This window comes from Sparus aurata, chromosome 20 (assembly GCF_900880675.1).
Source record: "Sparus aurata chromosome 20, fSpaAur1.1, whole genome shotgun sequence".
In the NCBI taxonomy this organism is placed as follows: Eukaryota; Metazoa; Chordata; class Actinopteri; order Spariformes; family Sparidae; genus Sparus; species Sparus aurata.
The window spans coordinates 23,174,729-23,196,804 of NC_044206.1; the positions used below are offsets into that span (position 1 = coordinate 23,174,729).

General features: G+C 42.5%; 2 protein-coding genes across 3 annotated transcripts; one reads left to right on the forward strand and one right to left on the reverse strand.

Annotated features, from left to right (window-relative positions):
* Nucleotides 1-1,339: 1,339 nt before the first annotated feature.
* Nucleotides 1,340-16,773, reverse strand: nbr1a (NBR1 autophagy cargo receptor a). 2 transcript variants are annotated; one of them, XM_030399409.1, is made up of 22 exons: nucleotides 16,538-16,773; nucleotides 16,127-16,189; nucleotides 15,148-15,166; nucleotides 15,002-15,024; nucleotides 14,347-14,529; nucleotides 14,034-14,111; nucleotides 13,367-13,590; nucleotides 13,145-13,264; nucleotides 12,573-12,872; nucleotides 12,038-12,197; nucleotides 11,386-11,634; nucleotides 9,715-9,840; nucleotides 9,515-9,590; nucleotides 9,278-9,388; nucleotides 8,290-8,469; nucleotides 8,022-8,189; nucleotides 7,706-7,860; nucleotides 7,167-7,624; nucleotides 6,541-6,626; nucleotides 6,063-6,150; nucleotides 5,748-5,847; nucleotides 1,340-2,963 (listed from the first exon to the last, which is right to left on the reverse strand). In XM_030399409.1, the coding sequence occupies exons 1-22, from the start codon at nucleotides 16,637-16,639 to the stop codon at nucleotides 2,775-2,777; spliced, it is 3,258 nt and encodes a 1,085-aa protein (XP_030255269.1). In that variant the 5' UTR covers nucleotides 16,640-16,773; the 3' UTR covers nucleotides 1,340-2,774. The 2 variants fall into 2 exon arrangements, with proteins under 2 accessions (XP_030255269.1, XP_030255270.1); XM_030399410.1 differs by lacking the exons at nucleotides 5,748-5,847; nucleotides 6,063-6,150 and having other exon boundaries at nucleotides 2,765-2,963.
* A 16-nt stretch (nucleotides 16,774-16,789) lies between these two features.
* On the forward strand, nucleotides 16,790-21,841 carry psme3 (proteasome activator subunit 3). The gene is made up of 10 exons (XM_030399411.1): nucleotides 16,790-16,970; nucleotides 17,491-17,523; nucleotides 17,607-17,669; nucleotides 19,086-19,190; nucleotides 19,287-19,335; nucleotides 19,439-19,557; nucleotides 19,658-19,794; nucleotides 19,922-19,976; nucleotides 20,942-21,028; nucleotides 21,122-21,841. The coding sequence occupies exons 1-10, from the start codon at nucleotides 16,929-16,931 to the stop codon at nucleotides 21,200-21,202; spliced, it is 771 nt and encodes a 256-aa protein (XP_030255271.1). The 5' UTR covers nucleotides 16,790-16,928; the 3' UTR covers nucleotides 21,203-21,841.
* The last annotated feature ends 235 nt before the right edge of the window (nucleotides 21,842-22,076 follow it).

Sequence of the window (22,076 nt, forward strand, 5' to 3'; positions counted from 1 at the left end):
GCGCTTACTAGCTGCTAGCTTAATTTAGCATAACGATTGTAAACAGTTGTCCATCCAAAGTTCACAAACACACCTACCAACATCATTCAAGCCCACTAATTTAAATATTGTATCACTTTAGCTAGCTTTGGCAGGGTATATTTTAAACTTTGGACAGAAGCAAGCTAGCTTTAGCCCGTTTTCAACCTTTGTGCTTACTAGCTGCTAGCTGTTAGCTGTAGCTTTACATTTGCTACACAGTTGTGAGAGTAGTGTAGCGTTTAAAAGTAAAAGGATAATTCCACATTTTTGGAAATATTAGCTTTTTTGCTTTGATTGATAACACTCATGATTATTTGTTGAGTAGGCTATTTTGCTAGCTTAACTTAGCATAAAGATATAAAGATCGGAAACAGGGGGAAGCAGCTAGCTTAGCTCCATCCACAGATAAAAAACACACTCACTAACATCATTAAAGCCCACTAATTTAAATATTGTATCACTTTAGCTAGCTTTGGCAGGGTGTATTTCTAACTTTTGGACAGTGAGCCAAGCTAGCTTTACCCTGTTTCCAGCCTTTGTGCTTAGCTAAGCTAACTAGCAGCTAGGTGTAGCTTCACATTTACTGCACAGTTGTGAGAGTGGTATAGTGTTTAAAGTAAAAGTGAAAGGATAATTCAACAGTTTTGGAAATACTAGCTTTTTAGCTTTGATTGCTAACACTCTCGTGCTTGGGTGTTGATCAGGCTATTTAGCTGGTCAGCAGCTGGCTATCTTAAATTAGCATAGATATTGGAAACAGGAGGAAGCAGCTAGCTTGGCACCAACACCATTAAGCTGGCCAATTTACATAGTTAATCACTTCAGCTAGCTTTAGAGGTACAGCAAGCTAACTGCCTGTTTTCACCTGCTTCCAGCCTTTGCTAAGCTAACTGGGTGCTAGCTGTAGTTTCACATTTAAACATTTAAATGATATTAATCTTCTCTCCTTCTCAAAACCAGAAAACGAATAAGCTTAATTCCCAAAATGTTAAACTTTCCCTTTAAACACAACTTTATTATGCATTTTGCACCACACATAGCACATTTTACAGCTCGGTTACGAGGCGCCGTCTTGACATTATATAACACTGCAGTCATGGTGGATCTTGTACTTTGTTACACTATTAAAATATGTTAAACCAAACCTCATTCTGTCACAACAGCTGTATAATCTGCACACTCTCACCTATGGAGCCTACTTAAGTCAGCAACCACTTAACCCAGTACAACATGTACTCTATAAAACACATAAAGTACGCGCGGCGTAACGACCTACATTCAGACATTCATCATTAACAGACGGGGCGAAGACACGAGAGAGATGTGCAAATAGTTTATTGGCGGATTGACAGTAGAAGGGTATTTAATGTATACACTCTGTGGCAGAAGGATAACTTGCCAAGCATACAGTAGTAGATATATTCAGAATGATTCTCTAGAGCATGACTCTTTAAAACATGACACAACATAAGAAAAACATGGTTCAAACACTCCTCAACCGAACACACACACACAGGAGGAAAAAAATTCAAATTAACTTAAATCTGCACAGTCACACCACAAATGTCAAAATCACCACATGTATATTTCAGTAAACTAATAATCGTCGTCCATTAAAAAGGCAATGTAATGAAATAAAACAGACTTGGTTCCACTGCGAGTTCGAGGAATGTGTCGTTGGAGACGTCACGTCTCGGATTAATGCTAAAAAAGGCTTGTGGACAGGAGAAAATGCAGGCAGGTGTGTGTGTGGTTTTTTTGTTTTCTTTTTACCTTTTTTTAAACGATGACGCAAAAAGCGGACATTTGTTTCTTCCACTGTGACTGTGCTAAGACCACGAGAACACGACTCATCTCTAAAGCCTCTACCTGTCATGCAGGTGTCTCCTAAAAAGCGGTAGAAAAAACATCCGAGCCCGAGCAGGTTAAACCCGCGTCGGACTGGGTTTTTTTTTTGTATACATTCCACATGTCAACGTCTAAAATAACAGTACTCTGATACAGAAAAAAGATTGCATTGTTTAGGCAGATTTCACTACGATAAGATCGAGAAAAAGGTCTTTAAATATCTGCTGTTTTCACCACTGCACCGCCGACCCCCTTCACACCCAGAACGTCTGCGTAGCTTCAGTAGCATCGCGCTTAAAATGCTAACTGGCTGCTTTTCAGAGCATTTCTACCATATATATTTTTTTTTTAGTAAATGACATTCAACATTTTTTTTTTCACTGCTCTATGTTGAGAGAAGAAATCTAGCCAAGCCGAGGAAGCAGCTACGACAGCCATACGAACACTAAAGATGAAGAGCTGAAACACACACTTTAGCTCCGGCTCCGTCCGACCCAAAACACGTAAGGCCCCGGTAAACAAGGCGATTTCACCACGATTCAGTTATAATTTACAAAGTGTGTGTAGTGTGTGTGTGTGTGTGGATTAACTTTTTATATAAAAATGTCGAAGCTAAATTAAAGGCAAAGGCAGAAGAAGAAGCCGTTCATTTCTTACTCGCTGATCAGCTCCGGTTTGTTTTTATACTCTTAGCATCGTTTAACGATTGGTCCAAATCAACTAACCACCCTTTTTTTTTTGTTGGGAAAAATCAATCAGTTGCATGAATCATAAATAGGTAAGTAAATCAAGATAGATCCGAACACTGCAAAGGGTGGGTGATCTAAATACTCTCTTTACATTTTAAAGTCATATAATTTCCTTCTCGTGACTCTTTTACAGCCTCGGCGTTGTTTCCCCGTCCCTCAGTGTCGAGCGTTGACGGCTCGGTTCTGGCTGTCCTCGGCCATCTGCACCAGCTCGTTGACGGTGTGCAGCAGGCTGTAGCCGTGCTTCTTCAGCAGCCGCTGGTTGAGCCGCTGGTCTCTGAAGCCCATTTCAAGCAGCATCGCCATCATGGAAGGGTCCTGTCGGGTGGCGGGGTCGATGCCTCGCTGCAGAGGGGGAACAAACCAGAGAGGAGAAGGTGGATGTTAGTGTGTTTGACCGTCTCAGGTGATAATCTGGAGCCTCTATTCGTCTGAAAGGTTGCTGCATATTCACACTGTATTCAAGTGTGTTTGCAAGATTTAATGCGACTTGATGTCCATTTGAAAAATGTTTGCCAAATGTATCGATTTCCGAGACTTTACTCATGAACCTGATCAAATTTAAGGGGAGATGTTACTGAAGAGGGTAAAATTTTAAGTAACAGATCGCCATGAAACTTTCTTAGTCGCCAACTGTGTTTTAGTTTGACAAGTTCTCTGAAATGCCATGTTTAAATATACAAATGAGGTATTCCCAGAACAGAAATCTGAACATAGGATCGAGCCGTGTTCAGAATCCTCCTTTCATTTTGCCGACATATTACTGTCGGAAAAAACTGTCAACAGACATTAAAATGTTTTTTAGAAAGCAGCATTACCGCCTTTAGGTTGTTTGCCTCCGTGCACCAGTCGTGTTGATGTGGCGTTCACTTTTATGATGTCATTGTACATTTAACCCGCTTACCTTCTGGATATAAAATGTCTTAACTTCATCATTTTATCCTAAAATCCTGTCGTAATGATCAAATAATTTGGTGAGTAGTAGCCAAAAAGACAGACAACCTATAAAAATGTATATAGGAGGTATAAAAAAAAAGTTCAATTTACAGGCTATGAATATATATTAAGATATATTAACGAACTCCTGTGTGAAAATATTCAAAATGTAGATAAAACTGGAAAGATTGGTGTGTAAGTGCTACAAAAACGAGAAAAAAAAGAGAAATCACCATGAAAGTTCCCCAGTTGATGTGATTTTTTTCTATTTTTAACTTCACAATCAAACCTATTTTTAACAGTGGAAAAGATTTAAATTCCCCAGAATTCGTCTTCTCAGTTAACACTTCCTCCAAAGTTACGTAAAGCTCAAAGTGAACATTTTTATTACACAGCTGGCACAGATCAGGTGTTGCGTGAAGGTTGCCGGCAGCTCTACTCAGTAAAAAGCTTTAAAGGTTAAATACTTGACACAATTCAGGGAAAAATCAGGTTAAACAGAGCGTTGAACTTCCTGTCTGACACTTTTTACCCTCGTGGGATTAAATGCTTTGATTATCAGCAGATTCTTTGAACAGTCACATGTTTTACAGTGGAAACACCCGACACATGATCACTTTTATAAAGCTGTTACGATGGAGCAGTTACCCATTTCCACATCCAGCTGACGCAGTGACATCAGCGCTCATTTGAACTCATGTTCATATCAGCTTAATGGTACTGTGATGTCTGCCAGCTCCTGAGGGGAGCTGCTAAGTGTTTCCTCTACGCTCATCGGAGAATAGCCACCGTCTGACTGAGGGTTTGATGTCAGGACGGTTACACAGCAGCTGGTTTTATAAGAGCTTATTCGCTGGAAATGAAAGTATGAGGGCAGCGAGAGCGAACCACAACATCAGTCTCAGTAAAAAACAAAAAACAAATGAGCTGAAAGACGTTACAAAACTCTGTAGAGACGAGGACCGTCGACAGAAATCTGATCAGCTGTCCAGATAAAAGTATTGCTCGGGCTTCTGATGGGAATCAATTCAGTACTTTTAACTGTGCTCTTATTGGCTCGTTTTAAGAGAAATCACTAATTATTATTTCTATTTTCTGTGCTGTATTTTCATGAATCCACAGGTGTGTGAAAGCGTCACTCTCTGTACTCTATTGACAGAATATAGTCGATGTATACATCCTTTATTTACCTTAATCTGAAGAGGTGGACGTCTGTGTTTTGGTGTAAAAAATCTCTAATTTAAGAATTACCAAAATCTGCATGTATGCACTCCTAATTAGACCCCGACCAAAAACTGCACAGTAGGTGAGTAATCAATATACTTTTGTTTCAGTCCAAAACACTTCTCGTAGGGCAACTTAGCAAGACTGATAACATGTTTTGATAGCCTGTAATGTCAGCTGACAATTGACATCATAGGTCTGAACTCGGTGGCAAAGGAGGACGCGCCGAGCTCTCTGTACTCAATTCAACGTTGTATTTATGAACTCATATTATTAAATAACCAGCCGGCTAATCGGTTAATCATAAAATGTATTTTTGTAGAAGCTAGGTAGTCGAAAGCTGTGCATTTTCCCACCTGTGCGCTTGTGTTTTGACTCTTACACCGAACTTGTGGCAGTTTGAGCGTCGTCTGCATCGCGTCCGCACTTTTGGGAAGTCAAACCGAACCAATTTTATTTCTGACATCGTCACTAAGAGCAGGATTTACGCGCGTTGGCTGCGTCTGTGCCTCTCTGCCTGTCTGACGCGCGCGATCTGTCTTGTGAGTTGTGAAAGGAAGAAACGCATCACAGACAAAATGTTTTCAGTTCTCCCAAACCATTAAGAGAACCGACAACATCAGAGCCCAATGACACTACGGTCCTTAACAATTAAGCCGCAGGGCCCGTTTAATTCTGGCTTTTAGAAAACGGACAGCAAAAGAAGACAAAATAGTTGCGGAAACTTCAGCAACCTGGAGCCTCACACACATGTTCTTCTATTCTTACACTCACGGAGAGGGGCGATACAGTCTGGCATGTTTGGCTGTTACGTAAGGAAGCGTTGACTCACAACCTGAGCACCTCTCTGAGGGTTACTCGTTTTGTTGCTCATGTGAGAATCGTCACCTCAGTTGCTGCCGCTGTAACTGTAATATATGTTTTAACTGATTTAAAAACAGCAGACAGAAGAGTTGCTGTGCGTTGTACCTGTATTGAACAGTTTGGTCCAGTGAAGAGAGCTTTGTAAGCGGACGCTGCGACAGAGAGGGCCCCCTTGACGAGTCCCTCTGTGATGCCTCCTTGGCCCCTTGTATAAAGAGAAGGATGTGGTGAGGCCGGGTTATGTAACAGAACTGCAGAGGACAACGTGTTCCAGTTCGACTTGTTTTAGGTAAGAAAAAAAGTGCATAAATATGAGTAAACAACACACACTGCTGCATGCGTTGTCACTGATCATACAGGACAGGACAGAACCTGGTGAGGGCGGTTAAAGAGAAACTAAAGTATCAAGTTGTTTTGCACCTCGGCTGCAGAGCGTTGCTGGGTCTGGGGTTATATGTCTCAAAGGCACTGGATGCTGAGCCGGCTGATCTTGACAAACCAGACGAAACTGCAGAGCGGGTGAAAAAGAAAAGAAAGGAAAAATAAACACATAGCAAAGACGCAGAGGAGGAACAAGAGTCATTCTGCTGAAGCAACAAATCCCCAAAGCTCGTGTGCTATCTCACTTCCTGTCTTCCCACGAAAGCCAAAATGTGTTTCCTCTCTCGCCTAACGGAGCCAAAAGCTCCTCGAAGTGCCGCGCTGCTAATTCGGGTCAACGCGGTGAGTCACGCACGCGGCTGTGAGGCAACACAAGTTTAACAATCTGAGCTGGAGTCAAAGTCCTATTTCTATCGCGCGTAAAAACAGCAGAGGAGATGTTATACTGATCCTGTCATACTGTGATCCTGTGATTCTGTGATGTGCTCGTTTCAAAAGATTCAAATGTAGAACTCACCATTTAGGTGGACTCGTGGTTGGTGTGGCTCGTACGGGTCACAGGCTGGAGGACTGGGGTCCTCAGCCAGGTACAGTGCCTCCGACCTGAAGAATCACACAGTGGGCAAAGAAGAAGAAGATTTTAATTTATCAGCACAACTTCAAGGTTTGATTTAAATCCAAAATCGAAGAATTTATTAACATTATTATCAAATGTTGCGTTTCTGGCTGAACTGCAGCTCGAAAACATTATTCTTTTACTTTGTTCAACTTTCTGTTGCCAAAATCTTACATCAGGCTGTTTTCATTGCAAAAGGACCCTAATGTTTGTCTTGCAAAACGTCAATGTAATCAATATCTGTCTTCAAAAGGAACAAACACAGACAGTTTTATCCAGAAACAGGACACATTTTGAAGCACAACAACATACATTCTGGTTTAAATTGCTCTACTTCTTTTAAAATCTCAAAGTACTTCTGGTAATAATGACGTAAAACCCTAAATCAACCTTGAACATTCATGTACAACGTCGGTAACCAACCCTTGTAACAACTGTTGTCATTAAACAGTTTGTTCATACATCTGTGTTCATACATCCTGAAATATTTCTTTTATGCATGCTAACAGATCTCCCACCCGTCTAACCTGGGCGAGTAGAGGGCCGGTGGGGCCAGCAGGGGGTCGTGCAGCACCGGCGGTCGCACCACCTCGGGGGTGAGCGTCACGGCGTCCAGCGTTTGGGAGGCGCACAGCATCTGGTTCACGCTGCCGTGGATGGGAGGGACAGGCGGAGGCCAAGTGTTCACAGATGAAACCTCCACATCCGCCTCCTCTGTCCTCTCCTGGCTCTCCTTCACTGGTGCCGCCCTCACTGACTCACAGTCCTCCTCCTCTTCTTCTTCTTCTTCTTCATCCTCCTCTTCCTCTTCCTCCTCCTCCTCCTGCTGTATGTCTGGATCGGTTGAGGACACAGCAGCGGTGTCCGGCTGCGACATGGCGGAGCTGTACATGGACTCGCCCAGAGGCCGGCTGGTGTCGAAGCAGTCGGGGAGGACGATGATGTAATCGTCACAGGAGGACACCGAGGACGTCTGGCTGCTGACCTGAGACACAGCAGAGGACGGTTATTGATTTAACCTCATTACTCGTCATCACATGATATAAATGTTAGCAGAAAACCTCACCTCCTCCCAGTCTTCTCCTCTGGTTCCTCCCTCCTCTTTCTCCTCTTGAGCGTCTCTCATGTGCTGCATGTCATCCAAGCCCATCACCTCTTCGTCCTCGTTATCGTTGTGTGAACTGATATGCAGGTTTTCGTTCACTGGTTCCAGCAGAATAACTGGAAAAGACACACAGGGGAGGCTCATTAGATTAATCACCACATAAGTTATGACGTGGGAATGTTTTGCGACGAGTTCAATCGATCGGTCCTCGTGTTTTTCTTGTTTTTTTTTTTATATCTGCTGATGTGCAGAAAAGGGCTGGATGTTTTCCTCTGACCTGGCTTCGTCTCCTCTTCCGGGGTGATCTGGTTGAGTCCTGCGTTGGGAGGAAGAACTGAGCTCTCAAGTGTTCCGGCACAGATCTCCTCATTTCCTTCCGGCACCGTCTCCGTCCTCTCAGCATCCAAAGGTCTCTCGAAGCAACAGCTGGGCCCCCGGGAAACAACTGGAAAGGTTTAATAGATGAAAATTAGTACGACAACAAACACCAAAGAAAGAACAGTATTTTCTCAGTTATTATAACAGTGTAACTTGGAGGTCCTCACTCTGTGGTTTGTGGATGCTGTGCTGGGCTCTGCGCAGGGGTCTGTGATCGGGGGCTTCCTCCAAAGTGAGGGAGCGGATGACGGTCTCACAGAGGAACTGAGCTCCGCTGATCTCCTCCTCCCGGTCCTCCTCCTGGGTCCCAGGCTCCAGCAGCTCCCTCTGCGGCCTCAGTTTCACCCCTGGACAAAACACAACCAACGTTAAAAGAGCATTTCCACAACACCGCCGGTGATCGAAATCAAAATTATTTTAAATCCCAACAACTCCTCTTCCTTGTCGAAAGCTGCTGCCTACATTACCCACGATGCAACTCGACAGCTAAACGCTCTGGCTCATATTAGTCTGTGTCATGCTAGCAGTGGCTAATGTAGCCTTGAACCAGTAGCATCAAGCGGAGTTTCATAAACTCTCTTCTCTCCAGCTCTACACCTACAGATGTTTGTCTTCTGCCTTAATGACTCAGGTGACATCATTTAGGGCAATTTCACGGAGCTTCCTCTGGAGCCACAAAATGCTTCTCACAACATTTTTTTCACATTTGCAAAGACCGGTAAACACACTTTGATGCTTCCTTTAACATTTGGTCCAAAGATCAAGGTTCCTGCATCCCTTCCGCAGCCAAATTCAAGCACTTTTCAAGCATTTTCAAGCTTTTCCAGCACCTACAAACCCTCAGACCTTCGTGTTTTGGTCTGAAAACCTGCATTTTTCTTTTAACTACGTATCCTGTATCTCAAACATTTTCAAACAAAAGACAAGCAGCACGTGATGCTCGAGCAGAATTGTCTTCTGTCCGACTTAAAAAGCTATTCAATCAGATAGAGATAGCGTCGGTTGAATCCTGAAGTCCCGCCTGAACGATCCACCACCATAAAAACGTAAGCTCCATGATTCAACGTTTCCTTGTCTGGTAATCATTACCGCCACACTCACACCATCGAGCACACACTATTCTGGAGGTTTTAAAAGTACACACTCGGTCCTTACCAAAGAGTTTTCTGACGCCTGTGGCCTCTGTGTCTTCTTTCAGCTGTGAAGTGACGGCCTTCTCCAACACTGGTGCATCGTGGGGCAGCGGGGATATGCAGGGTGTCAAATCTACAAATCAGGGAGAGCGAACACAACACAGTTAACAGACTTAAAATGCTGATGTGAATATTGTAAAGAAGTAACGAACACCGCTAGAATTGTCTCGTCTTCTCCGGTGTTTTATTCGTCACTTACCCACAGGGGTGTTGTTAGGAACCTTCTCCAACTCCTGAACGATATTTATATCCAGCAACTCAAATGACAGAAGATCCTAAGAAACAAGAGCACACGCAGGAAGAATGAACTCATAATCACTGTGTAACAGTCGTCTGGCGTCTTTAGGTCTTTTTCAGCACATGAACATGTTTTTAGGGAGCTGCTTTGTGAGTGTGCACCTGTGCAGTGAGCAGGTCGACTGAGGGGAAGTAGTAGTCTTCATGGTTCACGTCTACGGACAAGTCAGGGCAGCAGTCCTTGGACCTTACCTCCTTCTCCTTCTCCACCTGCCTCACCTCCTCCTTCTGAAGCACACACAAGAATGACATCGTTAGCGTCGCTACACAACGCCCTCAAAGACGACCCTGTGTCATATTTATATGTCATTACCTCCAGATTTAAGGATTGGGGGGGATTAGTCTTGATTATCTGTTTCTTCAAGTCCTACTCCACACATCACTGATGAATTATTTTCCCATTATCAACCTGGAACCTGCCTTATTCTGTCATATTCATGTTGAACTTGTTCTTAAATAATTCAGATTCTTCTTTTCAAGCACTCAGATTCTTTACTTGAAATATTAATGAAAAGGTGTCAAAATACTTCAGTACAAGAAAAATCCTGGTTTCCGAATCTTGCTTACGAAAGAGCTTGGAGGAATTTCCACAAAATATACTTGAAAGTATCAAAATTAAAAAGTACTTGGTGTGCAGTAAAATGTCCACTGTTACTGTTAATCACATTAATATGTGTAATTGGCATTTTGCTGTTGTAGCTGGTTGAAGTGGAGCTAAATTAAACTTTTTTAGATATAATCCGGTAGTTTTGTGTCCAGTGGGGTCAGAACCCTTCAAAAGGGGCACAAGATAAATCTGAGGGGTTAATAAGGTGATAAATGAGGACAGAACGAAGAAACAACTAAGTTCTGCTACACAAATCTATTTACATGTTTGGGAGTTTTCCTTCATACCTGTCTTTTTGTGAAATACTGAATAATTCTGCCTCTTTCAGCCTTAAAAAGATCTTTAAATGAAACACTGACGGAGGTTTAGAAGAAAAATAATTTGACATGTTTTTTTTGTACATAACAAGAGAAATGGTTTAGACACACTGGTTTAACCTTCACAATGTGTTGCATTTCATAAGCTTATCCAATGTTTCATTTGTGAAATCTGTAACTACATTTATTAAAGGGTAGCTCCATCAATTTTTGCATTAAAGTCCGTATACAGGTTGGTGAGTACTTCTACATACGTGAAAAGAATAGTTTAAAGTCTTTTGTGGCTCCAGAGGAAGCTGCATGTAATCTGATGAATTGCCTCCTGTGATGTCACTCAGTGACTAAGCTGCATTGTGGGTAATGTAGGCACCAGTTTATGAAAAGTAGTCCAGTTGTTTAAAAATCAGTTTCGATCAAATTGATACAGCAGAACCGGAGAGATCACCTTTATTATTCCACGGATTCTTCTTACTTTTCAAAACCTGGTGCTTAAATTACCCACAATACAACACAGCTAGGAGGCACTTTCTCATATTACACGCAGCTTCTTCTGGAGCCACAAAATACTTTAAACTACTTTTTTACACATATGAAAAAACCCACTTTATTAATGTACAATTGGCAGCATTACTGTTGTAATAAAAAGTTAAATAATTACTATACTAACCTTTAAAATTTAGTAAAATAGAAGTGTAAAGTAACATAAAATGTACTTCGCCGTGTAAAGTACCAGTACCTCAACATTTTACATTTACTTCTTGGTAACTCAGGCTGTCACATATGTTTCTAGCAGCACATGTCAGCAGCTGATGTTCTGCAGCACAGCGTGTCATTAGTGAGCAGACTTGCCGATCGTTTGCTCTGTTGCCCGAGCGCGTTGCGGCTGTTGCCGTGTTCGACCACGATGCTGCACCAGACACGCGGGCCAAACTGGCACCCGCAGTGCGCCAGCCGCCAGTGGGAGGTGTACGTCCCCTCCATCACAGGAGCCACAAAGGCCACACTGACCACTCCCACTTGTCCGGGCAGCAGCAGGGGGACCGGCACCTCCCTCTTCTCCTCTGACGCCAGGCCGAGGTTCCCCCACATGAACACTAGCTGGGTGCACGTACACACATACACAAAACACAAAATAGGAATACACATGCGAAAAAGGCACAAAGACGAGGGCATGCGTCCAAAATCACACAGCAGAGAAATCAAGTGAGGGAAACACACACACACTCACACTCTCACACACACTCACTCACTCACACACACTCAAACGATGACAAAGACTTAAAAACTTAAACAACGACACAGATTTAACTGAATGTAAATAATAAACATCTCAGACGGAGAGGGGATAAGTTGCATTAGGCTGGGTGAGAAATCTTAGCTTGTGTTAGTGGGTATAGAAGTCGGCAATGAGCTGAGTGGGGGGCTCAGAGTGGGAGTGAAGCAGAGGAGGGGGGGGCAAAGAGAGAGTGGAGCCTGTCCTCTCAGAGGGTGGGAGGGGTACCTTAGTCTCTGAGGTCCAGCTGATAGTGCCCGAGTTCCTCATCTTCCAGTATTTGATGAACTTGGTACCAGGCTCCAGACGGGTGCCGTCCGGCAGATTTTCATCCAGAAACAAGGCAGCCATAGTGGGCACCAAGGACGTGTGCGAGACCCCAGGACCCCTAGTTTCAAGTGTACAGAGCATTGTTGAAAAAAGCCCTGGTCTCTTATAATACCCATCTCTTTTGTTCTCTACGAATCAAAAAGCAGGACCCCCAGATTTTTTTTTTTTTTTCTTTTTTTTTTTTTTGCAGCTCAAAAGCAAATTTTTTTTCTTAGAAAATCTATGAAGCAGCAGCAGCAGCAGTTTTCACATTGAGGTAGTTCCAACATTTTTCATCCACCACCCCAGAGCAGCCAGCGATACACTCATACAGACTAGATTACAAAGATGGCATATTTTTGATTTCTTTTCTTGGAAAAAAAAGACTTTATTGCATCCATGCTGGGTTGGAGGTACCCAGCACTGTCGGACGCCCTTCCGAGGTGGCGCTTACTCTGGACTGGAGGCCTGGGGGTCAGGGACCGGGGCGGGGATGGGACCTTGGGCTGGGGCTGGACCTGAGGCTGTTTCTGAGGCAGCAGGGGGGGGCAGGGCTGGGACCTGGGTGGACGCGGAGGCCATGTGTGTCAGGTTGGCTCTGCCTGAGGTAGAGGGCCCGCTCCACTGCAGCCCCCTCTTCTCCAGTCTCAGTTTCTTCTTGATTTCCTTCACTTCAGCTCTGAGCTGCCTCCTTTCAGCTTTGAGGCGCTGTCGCTCGGCCTTGCGCACTGTCCTGTCTCCTCGCCTTGGGAACCTGGTTTGAAATGTCATCAGGAACACCTATTTGTTGACTATCAAAAGTTTATTTTCCAAGAACAAAAAACACATACACACTCATAATTCAAAGCTTACAGTAATCTAGCTGCTAAAACATGCTGTTGCGTCTATTTATATGGATGTTTTCTTCCATTAATGTAGGAGAAGCGATAGCAGAAAGGGCTAGCACAGTTGCAGAAGTTAAAATGTCTTATTGTTTCCAGAAGAGGGAAGATTTTCTCCTCAGTCTTGGGGGGGGGGGGGGTTTACCTCAACTCTCCCGACATGCCATGCTCAGGGATGGAGAGAGGTGTCTTGGTTCTCACGAGGTTGTGGCTGGGGTCGTGGCTGTGTCGGCACAACTCACACAGGATGCAGGACGGGCACACACTGACCGGGACAAACAAAAAACAGCAACATGGACGCGTTGCAAAGCTAAAACACATTCAAGATACGGCTTATGTTTTATATTACAATGCGTTTTAGGTCTACCTGCACTTGTAGGCCCCTTCAGAGGTGAGTTTGTTGCAGCTGCTGCAGTTTGGGGTGTAGCCAAGGGACCCATTCGAGGTGGAGGGACCCGGCCTGGGCCCTATAACGCCACCGCTGGCCCCGATGACCTCAAGGGGCCCGTCAGCTGATTTGTGGGTACAACACTGGCCAGAAAAGTCACTGCACATCCTTTCAACGACCTCTTTCACCACTTCGTCCTTAAACTATGAAAGAAGAGGGAGTTCATTGACGTTCGTAGAAGCTAAACGCAACAATTCACTATTTAAGAGGCAAATATTTAAGGAAAGGTAAAGGAGACTAATGGAAAGACAGGTGAGGTTTCATAGTCTACAAAACAAGTGCACCCACTTCAGACAGGGCGTGTGCTAACACTTACTTACTTAGCTCAGCAGCTACAGTGAAGGTTTCGCCTTATAAAGGTGTATAATTAACGTCTTTTTAAATCATTTGAGGATCTCAGGGCTTCTGGAGACTCGGATTAGTTTGGACAAACTGTATCGAGACTGTTCTGCCGTGCAGCTCAAGAAATGTTTTGTGAACTACAAAATCTTCACCTGGATTTCCATCGACACAAGGTGAATCTATATTTTTGGGTGAACTTGGGTGAATCCAGCATCAAAGCTAAAGGGTCAAAGGTCAATCTCACCTTCTCCATGTACGACCTAAACCACATGGGAGGTGGCTCATCTTCTGGTTTGTTCCCCTTGGTGTCCTTAACCGCGACCTGTTTCAAAAGTACATCAGTAATTCAGCCTGATTTCAATAATTGGATGCGAGTGACTGAAATGGATTCAGCAGTAGCGACTCTACCATTCTACCGTTGCCACATGAATGAACAGGCAATGAAAGACAGTAATTTCATTTGAGGCAGCAGCCACAGCGAATTGTATCACAAGATCTGATAAACAGCAGCCGACACTGTGCTCAAGATGTGGTGCTGGAGAGTGGAAGTTCCTTACAGCTTCTCTCTCCGGGGTGACTTGTGTGCCTTTGTCCACAGTTTTAACCCTCGACGGATAAGGAGGAGCCGGCCGGAGGTCTCCTTTCAGCTCCTTCACCTCCGTCTTCAGCGGGCCTCCGCAGGCCTGGCCCTTCATCTTGTACACGTTCATGTGCAGCTGGTTGCCCTGCTTCTCGGCACTCTGTGCACACAAATAAGCATTTGACACATACCACAGGAGACTGAAACAGGAATATGCAAATATTCAAGACAGGAAAGAAACATACAAATATCAAATGACTCATATGAGTGTTTGGAATTCAGCACGTCAACATGTCTCTGCTACTTGTTTTCCTTGTGAGCTTAGTGACTAACTACGTGAATGCTGTCACACTGGAACAGTCACATATTTGCACTACTTTATCTCTTAAGCGACGTCACACACAGCATCCTTAGTATATACTGAATGAGTCACGTTTTGTCATGTAATCAGAGGTATTTTTTCTTTTTATCTTCTATTTATGGAGTAAAGTTCACTGCATTCTACTGCCATGACAACGTTCACAAAACATTTCCTATATGTATGCCTCTGTCATAACACTGACTTTATTCACATGAAGTTGAATTTAATCTAATATTTGACCGTTATATAATATCCAGTAGTGTCCCAGTACCTTGATGGCTTCTTCATATTCATCTGAAATAAAAACAAATAAATAAATCAAAGAGTAAGTTAGTTGGACGATTGACAAACAACCAGTTAACAATGTTTGGTTATATTCTACTAATTCTAAAAATTGAGATAAAGTATTTTTCTCACCTTGACTGTTAATGCAAATCTGAAATAAAGAGAGAATAAGATCAACATGAGTCAATGAACTCGGGCCAAACCAAAACATTATCACAGCTTTGTAAGTAATGTAAAAACTAGAGCCTGACCGATATATCAGCTGGCTGATATTGGCCCATTACAGATATATTGACCGATAATTAAACAGTGATGTATCAAGATTTTCCAATATTCTAATAGTCATTACATGAGATGATTCCAATAATTAATCGGACGATGGTTTTCTGTGAAAAAAAGATGGTTTCTATTGTTTTCCCGTTGTTCTTACCGATTATTAAAAATCAAGGAGACTGAAAAATCATATTTGTAGCCAATATACTTTTATCATTACGTTACAACATTACTGCCATTATAGAGTAACGTTTTACATTACTGCATTATCTACTGAGAAAAGTGACACATTAAAGTACGTTATAGTTACCAGACATACAGTAAAACGACCTTTTGAATCGCTGCGCATGTTGGTTATATTGTCCAGACGGCTTGTAGCCAAATGTACAGCCTCATAATAGGAATGACGGAGGCAATATAACATTTCCAGCTCTTTAATTTAGCTAACGATGTGACAGTGAACCGAGCAGAAGCATACAGTAGCAGGCAGAGCTGTTTCAGTGAAAACGATACAACATGGGCCAATTTTCTTTTTGTGGTACAGCACATTTTTTTACCCCCAAACACTGATTAATTGTGGTGAGTTACCAATCAGATATTGTTGTAGGAGCCAGATTAGCACATTTTTAAATTAGTCTTTTTTCTCAGCATTCTGACAGAAAAAAAAATCCCAGATACCGATAATCAGATAATGCTGAATATCGCCACGATAATCAGCCAGCGCCAATAATTGCTCTCGCCTAATGATATCGACATCGGCTCCAAAAATTAAATATCGGTCGAGCTCTCCAGCAGCACACACACACACACGCACGCACACACACACACACACTCTTACCTCTTCGTTATCCTCATCAAAGTATTTGACTTGAAAGTGATTGATCCCGAAAGATGCTTTGATCTGAAACATAAAAAGAAGTTGACATCAGATCCACAGCACACGTTTCTCTTCTGTCCCACACGTGTTATGAAAACATCAATAATGGCACGTTGGAGAGAAAAAAAAAAATACCTCCACAGCTAGCTTGCTGTACAAAACGATTCACAGCCAACAGAAAAGATTTAGCTTCACCTACGTGTGTCGTTACGTACCCGTGAACGTTAAAATAACCGACTGTAAACACGTTTTGTCGCAGCTGTGTCGACTGTCCTTCAGGTGGCCCATTGTTTACGTGGTTAGGCCACGTCTGGGCCTACTTTTCACCAAACTGCGCCAGCGTTTAGCCAACACGCTCAGCTAGCTGCTTACCCAGGCTTCAACGGATTCCCACTCCAGTTTGTCCAGATCCTGATCCAGAAATCTCTTCACGTTGCCCCGGAAGTTGACTTTAATAGTAACAGGCAGCCCCATGTCAGCCGTCTATGCGTGTTTAATGGCTATCATTTGCGGTGACACCGGCCTATTTGATCCCTGTTGCCCTCGACTGTCTTTTCTTGTTTACATCGTCAGCTGCGTCTAGAAAAATACGGTGACGTTTTCGCGCGTGCGCAGTGAAACCCCCTGCGCCTTGCGTTCGCGTCGCGTGCCGACGACGTCATCTTTAAGCTCACAAGTGTGGCTGACAAACAGTGAGCCACACGTTCACAACCGAATTTAATGCTGTTGGGACAATCGCTCTTCGCATTTTTTACCACATAAGATGTCTTCACTCCTCAAGGTGGACAATGAAATTAAAACCAAGGTGAGTGTCGTCTCCTGTGAACCCGCGTTGAGGTTATACGACGCGTTGTTGCTATTTGCCTGCTAGCATGTTAGCCACGTTTTTGTAGCATGATGTGAGAGCTCTGATAAGGCCAGGCTAGTAACGGCTAACCGGCTTGTTTCCCGCCTGCTACGATACACCTGTCAGACCTTCACACAGGTGACGTGTCAGGGTGACGTTAAGATTCACGAGGAGTGAATGGAAGTTTATGTTACGTCGCTTTTTCCCTGACATAACAGCTAATGTTGGGAGAGCACATGAACAGAAAGGGCCTGTGTTAGCATGTTAGCCAAGCCAACAAACTGCCGTTAGGATAGCGTCGTGTTGCCAATTTAACGTCAAAGCGTCTGTAACTGTCATTTATAGTCTCCATGGTGATTACAAAACCCACTTTAAGTTTGATAAAATTTAAGTCATCAGCTGCCTTTAACAAAGAAACTAAGTGTGTTTTCTCATTGATTTTGTCTGACATCTGGACTCTTGTTTTATATGTTTGCAGGTTGATGCTTTCAGGGAACGTATAACTTCAGAAGTAAGTAATTAATAACATTATAAACAAAACAAATACAAGTTATTATCAAGCCAGAATCAGCTAAAAGTTTGCATTTCTTTCAGGCAGAAGATCTAGTTGCGAATTTTTTCCCAAAGAAGTTGCTGGAACTCGATCACTTCCTCAAGGTTAGTAAATGATATTCTAATGAAGTACATGTTGTGTAGTCTCAGATCTGTGTCTGTCTTTGTCAGGAGTGGGTGGTAAAATTGATAAATTCCTCTATTATGTAGCTGTATATTTTGAACTAAGATATAGACATATTGACGCTACCACAGTATAAATGTTTTGACGAAAAAGTAGTTTCATGGTGAACATCAGGATTCCCACTTGTCCCGGAAAATTGTCATTTAAACTGTCGATCATTTTTCTCAATAAAAGTGTGAGAAAATAGTGAGACATTTTAATCAGTGTTTCCGAGAGCCTAAATATTAATTATTTTAAATGTTCTGTTTTGACAAAACCCCCATGATATTCAGTTTATAGTATATGTCACTGAGGAGGAAAGAAACCAGAACATATTCAGTCATACCCACCAACAGTACACACACCTCAGATTAATAGAACAAATACAGGATGTGACGGTAAAATTACTTTTCATCAGTCTTTAATTCAAAGCTCACTGTAAAATAAATAATAACAAAAATACTGTGGGAAAAAAAAACGTTTTAAAATAAATTAAACAAAAGTCATCATCCAAAAATTACATGAAAACAATTCGGGGTTGACCGTTGTGTTTTGTTTCGGGGCCAATATTGAAATATTTATAATTTAAGGAGACAGATACCTGATGCTTGGAACCAGGTACCTTATACTTCCACTCCACTTAATTTATTTGATAACTTTAAATAAAAGGGGTTTTTTTGCAGATTAAGATCATTCAGCATTGATTGGCTATTACTCAGATGTGTAACCAATCAGATAGTGTTGTGGGCGGGACATTGAGTGACACCGCAGAGTGTCACTCAATGTCACAAAGCCATTTTTTAGAGTGCAGTTTTAAATTCATGTATTTTGGCGGCAATCTAACACAATAAAAACCTGGATACCAATTATGGGAAAAATGCAGACAGCAACCCTGATAATCGGTCTTACCCTGAAGGGAATGTATTGATGAGCTATCACAGGAAGGTAGACCTTCAAAAAAGAGGAAGGATAAAATGATGGAGGACTACAGTCCGAGAGTGGAAACAAGAGGCAGACGTTATTAAAGTGGAAGGACAGACTCTTCTTCTCGGTTGGGTTGCCAGGTGCACCAACACATATCCCACAGAGACCCTAACTTTTGATTTGTGTTGCTATGAAATCATGAGATTAACTGGAGGATTTTCTAATCGGGAGCTCAGCGGAGAAAGGGTTAAAAATTGTGAGACTTGCATGGAGCTAGATTCAGAGAGTTACTCAGACAGGTTAGATGTTTATCCAAATAGTCAGCCTCCACTTTAAAAGTGGACGTCTTGTTGAGCAATCATTACAGCTCTAGATGAGTCACAGCATGACTTGTCAAGAAAAATAGTAGAACTGGTTTCCTTGTTGTTCTTCAGGACCCCATCATAAACATCACTGAACTGAAGGAGATCCACTCGGAGATAAACCTGACGGTTCCGGACCCCATCCTGCTCCCAAACCTGCATGACGGACTAGAAGCGGTGAGGCTCCATTTTAGAGCTGATTTGATTATTCAGTGATTATTACATCTACTGTGTGACGAGCAGAAGTGAGACCACGTTTTATCTGCTCCATAGCAAAATGCCAAAAAGAGGAAGCTGGAGGATGGAGACAAGGAGGACATTGGTGAGGCTATCAAGCATCCTTTCTGTATAATCATCATTCCTGGTCCCTTTTTCGTTTGTTTGAATCTTTATTTATTTGACCCTCCTCTCTCTTGTTCACCCAGTGACTGGCACCAAGGTCTTTGTCATGCCTGGTGGGATGATGAAGAGCAACGGTAACCTTGTTGATCTTATCGAAAAGGTCAAACCAGAGATCAGGACGCTCATAGAGAAATGTAACACTGTAAGTAATGTTTCAAATCATTAGTCACACTCTGGTTTCAGTAGTCACGAGCGTTGAAGTTAAAATAAGTGAAGGACTAATGAGGACTTTTCACCTGCAGGTCAAAATGTGGGTTCAGCTGCTGATCCCCAGGATAGAGGACGGCAACAACTTCGGAGTGTCCATCCAGGAGGAGACGGTAGCCGAACTCAGAACAGTTGAAGGGGAGGCAGCATCCTACCTCGATCAGATATCAAGGTACGAGGCATGAAACTGTCGCCGCGTCAGACCGCTCTGCTGCAACACTTATTTTTGCTTCAGTTTTGTTCACATGATTTTTTTTTTATGTTATGATTTAATTTTTGACTCCCTTCTTCACCTCTAGATACTACATCACAAGGGCAAAGCTGGTTTCTAAAATAGCAAAATATCCACATGTGGTAAGTGAATATTATCTAAAAAATAAATGAAAGCACAACAAACTACCTGGGATGTTCCAAACCTCAACTTCCCCTCACCTTTAAACCGAATCTTAAACTAACATTAGTGGCCTAGAAAGCTGCCGCTAAAAAAAAATCCCTAAATTACTGTTTTGTTTGGACAGCATGTCGGTCTTGGTTCGATTTGTTTTGGGCCAATCGCAACCATTTATCTAATATGGGGCAGATGATTATGATTGACAGAGCAGCGTTACATGTTTCGCTTCTTCAAGTGGTTGTAGGCTCATGAAACTCTGATGAGACGGTAAAATTGGGCAGCGCTGATCAAATATGAATCAAGGTTCTGTTACTGTATGACCCGGCTGCACTGGCGTTTTCAGAAACACATTTTACTGAACTGTTTCGATGTCAGTTGAGAAGATTTGCGACCAGTAAAGACCCAACCGGTCTGTGTCATGCTTTTGGCTGATGTAACTTCTTGTAGGTCCATCTATTTGTTATCGCCCCTCTGATACTGAAGCTGTAACGAGGCTGGACTGATCCACATTTGCAGATTAGTCCGGTTGATGCCAAGAGACGTTTCCTCACTTCAAAGCTTTTACTGGAAATAGCAGCCGTAAGAAACGTGAGCAGAACTCCTGGATTATTTGCTGCATCATTTCCTGCGAGTCCCTCGTACATGAAACGTTTGAAGCCAGGATGAGAATGTCGGAGAAAAAAAGGGTTTGGTTTCATTCATTTCTTTAGGAAAGCTTTAAGTAGTAACTACTAAAGACGTCTGCTGGTAGCAATATAACTTAAACTGAACCCGACTGTTGGTGTCAGACGATAAACCATTCAACTTTATTTGGTACTTTCAGGTCACAAAGCAGTAAAATGGGGGAGAAAGGTTGTTTTCAGCTCACTGTGAGACTTTGGAGAACTAATTTGTTTATCTGAGTATCTTCTTTCTTTATTTTTAATAGGAGGACTATCGGCGCACAGTAACCGAGATTGATGAGAAGGAATACATCAGTCTGAAGATCATAGTGTCGGAGCTCCGAAATCAATACGTACGTCATATCACTTTAAAACTTTCCTTCACACCAACGTGTTCTTGGAAGTATTTCCACACAATCATACCGTCTTCTTTTCTTCTTCTGAAGGTAACGTTACACGACATGATCCTGAAGAACATTGAGAAGATCAAGAGGCCTCGAAGCAGTAATACTGACGCGTTGTACTGATGTTCATCCAGCCATTTCAACCTCCACCTCCCATCTCCACCTCTGCTCCTCCTCCTCCTCCTCCGTCTCCCTGCCATGACTGTCCAGCTACAGTAACCTGGTCCTGGTCCAAAGGACTCCGTCTAGACATTCACCTCCTTCAGTACAATCAACTCAGCCCAGTACAGAAACATTAGCTTCCATAGATGGACACGACGCACATGTTTTTGTTTTAACTGTACAATATTTTTCTTGTTTTAAACCCTTTAAAGACATAAATATTCTCATAGACGACAAAAAAGCGCTATGTATTTTTTAATTTTAATTAAACGTTTCGTCCTCAGATCTTTTGTGAAATTGCTTCATTTGTAGCTCTTAAGAAACATCCTTTTCCCGCCCGCCGCTCCACTGAATGTTGATTCTTTACTGAAGTCTCGTGTTGGACTCTCACTGCATGTGAAGGTAGTTTAAAAAGAATCCAGAACATGAATGCTGTTTTATTTTTTTCCTCTGAATGTTGTACGTTACACAGTTTAGTCGTAACAAACATGAAGTCTGAGCAGGTTTTAGTTCCACAGGCTTATCGGTTTTCAGTGAAAATCACCAAAGCGTCTTTCATCGGGGCATTGACTCTATTTAATAAAAACATTTTTAATAACATTTTTGATTTTCTTTTTGGTATTTTTTGTGTTTGTAGACATCGATTTATTGGACATTAGATTAAAAACAAGTGAGTTTATTCCTGCACATATCAAAATGTTCGGTCACACGTCGATACGTTTGTGTTGAGGTACACAATAAAATAGATTTCATAACTGAGGAAGCAGTTGGGTTGCAATGTTTGTTCTTGACCTGCAGGTGTCGCTGTGGTGTCGATTCACCATCAGCAGAACAG